Source organism: Triticum dicoccoides, chromosome 1B (assembly GCF_002162155.2).
Source record: "Triticum dicoccoides isolate Atlit2015 ecotype Zavitan chromosome 1B, WEW_v2.0, whole genome shotgun sequence".
Lineage (NCBI taxonomy): Eukaryota > Viridiplantae > Streptophyta > Magnoliopsida > Poales > Poaceae > Triticum > Triticum dicoccoides.
Window position 1 is genome coordinate 382,936,852 of NC_041381.1, and position 4,369 is coordinate 382,941,220.

Consider the following 4,369-nt stretch of genomic DNA (forward strand, 5'->3'; position numbering starts at 1 on the left):
TCCATCCCATAATATAATACAGTAGCGTTTTCGACACTAGGGACGGATGTAGTATTATTTTTTGTGCAAATGCACAATTATTGTTCTAAAAATCCGAAAAAGTGCCCTGTAAAATGCAGACCGACGCGCTTTGAAGTACCCAAGCAAATTGCAGAAGGGTGGAGTTCGAATCCATGCGAATTTTTCACATCGACTAATATATGACGCTTATGAGATAAGAAAAAGGAGAGGCCAATCTTTGCGATCTTAAAAAAAATTGTCATACGAAGAAATTTACAGAATCTGGGACCAACAAGTCTCAAACAATACGGTTTTATACAGTTTGTGTTCTTAGTCTGAACACCATCATATGCTTAATCGTAACCTAAGCATGCACGCAGGTAGCATGGAGATCCACTTATTATGTTCCTCAGTACCATAATTCAAAAGACAGGAAAAAGAAGAAAAACAACAACAAAATGCAAGAGAAAACCACCAAACTCTTGCAATGGCGCCACCACCACCTCTGACCAAACAACTTCACCCTGTGCAGCCGGTAGATATCATAGATCGCACACGCAAACGTATGATATCACGCTTGACGCGTGCCGTTAATATCAACGTCAGCGACCAAGGGGCAGGTGAGCCGGGGTGTGGGCACGACGTGGAGCCTGGTAGCGCGCGGCGCAGTGAGGCCAAAGATGTCGCTCATGTCAAGCTCCGACGGCTTCATGCCGTCAGGTAGCGCCCAGCTGAATCCGTGGGCGAGCTGGCCGACGGCGAGCTCCAGAGCGTACAGGCCGAGCGCCATCCCGGGGCATGAGCGACGACCAGACCCGAACGGGAGGAACTCAAAGCAGCCGCCCTTAAAGTCAACCCCGGCAGCCTCCCCTTCCCCCGCCACGAACCGAGACGGCCGGAACGTGTCCGGATCCTTCCATGCCTTGGCGTCGCGACCGATGGCGAAGACGTTGATCATGACGCGGGAGGCTCGGGGCACGGTGTAGCCACCGACGACGCAGTCCTCGGCAGTCTCGTGGAGGAGCAGCGGGATGGGCGGGTGCAGCCGGAGCGTCTCCTTGATGACACACTTGAGGAAGGGGAGCTTGTCGAGGTCCGACTCATCCACATTCCGGTCAAGACCCACCGTGTCGGCGAGCTCCTTCTGCAATCGGCGAAGGTCGTCCGGGCTGTGCATCATCTCTGCCATTGCCCACTCGATCGCCGACGCCACCGTCTCAGTCCCACCAAACATCACATCCTGCCACACATCCACGTCAACAGGTTAGTTTATATAAAAAAAAAGATCACGTAAAAAAAAGAAATCACAAACAGGTGTCATACATGCGTACAGTATATAAAATATACAGTACAGTATATAGATCGCAAACAGGTGTCATGCATGCGTGCAGTAGCAGTAGAGCGTGGCATAGGTGTCCAATTTCGCACGCGTTAGTGCTGTGCCGGTCCTGAAGTTACGAGGTCGTGGTCGTTTTTCCATTTCGACGTGCACTCAACCGCAGAAGGGCCGAGGCTTAACATGATTCCTACCGTGAAAGTAAAGAAAACGAAGTGGTTGGTGCAAAGCTTAGGGAAGCCGTTGTGTTCAGAGGTTGAGGGTTTTTCACTTGGGAAGGAGACACGCACTACAACACCAAGTCGGCCGGCCGGCCAAAGCTTATCTGCGTGTGACATAAGGTGAAAAAATGACGCACCATAAAAAGTCGGATGCAGAGCCCCAATCTTGGAAACTTTCGTGCGTGATTTGGTTCTCAGCGCCTGGTTTTTCTTTGGTAGAAGTTGAAAACGATGTAGGGGCACGGTGTGTGTGTGTGTGGGCGTGAACGAACCAAGTGGGAACTGAAAAGTACAAGCAGATTACTAGCAGCCATAGCTGCATGGGCGCGGCTTCTCGCTACCTTTCAACAGTAATTCCGCCTGCACCGATCGTGATCCGGATGATCGTTCATGGTCGAGGCGTGACGGTGTTTTTCCCCCTCGAACGAAGGAACCAAAATAGGTCCCCAGGCTCCGGCAACGCCTCACATATATCTGCCAGCTCTCGGTGCTGGATCTGGCATTGGTATCTGGCCTTCGGTGCATAATAAGGTCTTAATAAAGATGGATGGGCTCGCATTCCGGTACGTAAGGAGACAAACATAACTAGTAGGGTCCAACGTACCCCATTCGCAAAAAAAAGTCCAACGTACCTATTGTGCGTACCTATTGTATGCATATGCTACGTCATGTGTGGTTCATGCGTCAAAGCAGCTTGCCCGTAGTGTATACGGCGCCACCTCGTTGGTTGGATCGGGCTTTCGGAAGGGAAGAAAAATGTGCACGTCACGTGTCTCTACTGCTCTGAGGTGAGGTGTCTGCCAGCTACGGCTCAGGGTGCAAAATGTTGGACGAAAGCTCAAGGGAGCAAGCTTGATCATGTGTCCTCACCTCGGGCCAACACACAACAAATAATCCGATAAAAGTTTGGATTCTGTTTGGGTTAATTTTATTTGCCAGAAATATATTAGTGCTTGCTGGAATTTCGATGAAATTTCAGCCAACATGGTAGTACCAAGTATACACAACTAGCGGATGTTTATTACACCATGTGCTGGACATTGACGCGTACATTAATCGCCATATATATTGAGATATCCGCAGGATCGTTTTTTGGTATGATATTTATTTTATTGCATGTTAGTACTTCTGGACGATCAAAACTGAAGAACAGCTCGATCGCCGTATATATCTTACTGGAGTAGGAGTGTCTTATTTAATCGTCAGATATCGCCTGCACTCGCCAGGCATTAATCAACCATTTAATTACTACGATAAATCAGGATTTCGAGTCAAAAGTAAATCGCTTGCCTTTTTTTGTCCGTTTATCTGGTGAAATATTGCGTTGGTGATCTGTTTTTTGTGCGCATATTATGGTAGTAATTGATTAGCGGAGTAAAAACGGAAGCTTCGGTTCACGTACCATGATGATGGCCTTGATGTTGTCACGCGTGAGGCGGAGCGTGTTCTGCAGCTCGTCCCCGCCGTCGCCGGCGGCCTTCTTCGGCTTTGCCTCAGGGAGGAACGCCAGCATGTCGTCCACCATGTCCGCGTCGACGTCGTCCGGGCTCTTGCCCCTCGCCATGTGCTCGTCGATGATCTTGTCGATGAACTCGTCGAGGGCGGCGCGCGCGGCGCGGAGGCGCACGTTGATGCCCTGCGGGTCCGCCCAGCTGAGCCACGGGAAGAAGTCGCCGATGTTGAACGCGCCGAACAGCTTGGAGAACTCCTGGAGGATGGCGATGAACTCGTCCTGCTTGCCGCCGTCGCCGTCCGCGGCGGCGCCAGCACCGAACGCGGCGCGGAAGATGACGTTCTTGGTAAGGTTGAATATGAGCTCGCCGAGGTTCACGGACTCGCCGCTCCGCCGAGCCACGGCGCGGACGAGCGCCGCGGATTCGTCGCGCACGGCGACCCACGTCTCCGGACGGCGCCGGCTGAAGAGCTTCATCACGCACAGCTTGCGCATCTGGCGCCAGAAGGGCCCGTAGTGCGCGAACGCCATGTCGGCACGGTCGTAGGTGAGGTAGGCGATGGCGATGGTGGCCGGCCGGTTGGAGAAGGCGCCGTCCTGCGCCTGCAGCACCTCCCGGGCGTACTCCGGCGTCGACACGGCGAAGGCATGGAGCTTGCCGAGGCGGAGGTGGAGAAGGCCGCCGTACTGCTTCGCCAGCGCCGCGAGGCCCCGGTGGGTCAGCTGGTCCATCATCGACATGTTGCCGACGACCGGCAGCTGATTCGGCCCGGGAGGAAACGGCGGCGCCTTGCCTCGCCGGCGCCGCTGCAGCACCACGAAGACCACCGAGGCGACGAACAGCCAGCTCAGTGGATCTTGGAGCCATTCCATGGCGGTCTTGGCCAAATCCACCATTGACGGATACTCGAACTAGAATCTCTAATTTGTTTTTGGCTTTTCTTGGGTGTTCGATTCGACGGTGTGGGTTTTAGGTTGATGTGTTATAACGCTCTTGGGGTAGAGCTGAGGAGAAAAATGGAGGGTGCCGGGTTTATATACAGTTTGGGCGGAGGAGTAGGTGAGATCTCCAGATTAGGTTGAGACATGTATGCTCAGCATCACATTTTTCAACGTTTCTTTCCCTTGTTTACCCTATTTATTTTGGGATCATGAGAAAGGGGTGGATTAGGAGTACAAATGGGGGTGGGAAGGGCTGGTGTATAGTAGAAAGAAGATGATTTAGACAAATTTCTTTATAAATCAAACAGATGGATTTTCCTAAAGCTTGACTGTTTGCTTGCTGGTGGAATACCAAATTAAGTAGTTACTCATTATATGAGCACGGAGAGAAGGGAGTATTTATGGCCCCGTAATTTT

General features: G+C 51.9%; 1 protein-coding gene across 1 annotated transcript; it reads right to left on the reverse strand.

The window, feature by feature from the left end:
- Positions 1 to 237: 237 nt before the first annotated feature.
- LOC119336769 (cytochrome P450 84A1-like) lies at positions 238 to 4,025 on the reverse strand. The gene is made up of 2 exons (XM_037608848.1): positions 2,960 to 4,025; positions 238 to 1,240 (listed from the first exon to the last, which is right to left on the reverse strand). The coding sequence occupies exons 1-2, from the start codon at positions 3,905 to 3,907 to the stop codon at positions 572 to 574; spliced, it is 1,617 nt and encodes a 538-aa protein (XP_037464745.1). The 5' UTR covers positions 3,908 to 4,025; the 3' UTR covers positions 238 to 571.
- Positions 4,026 to 4,369: the final 344 nt, after the last annotated feature.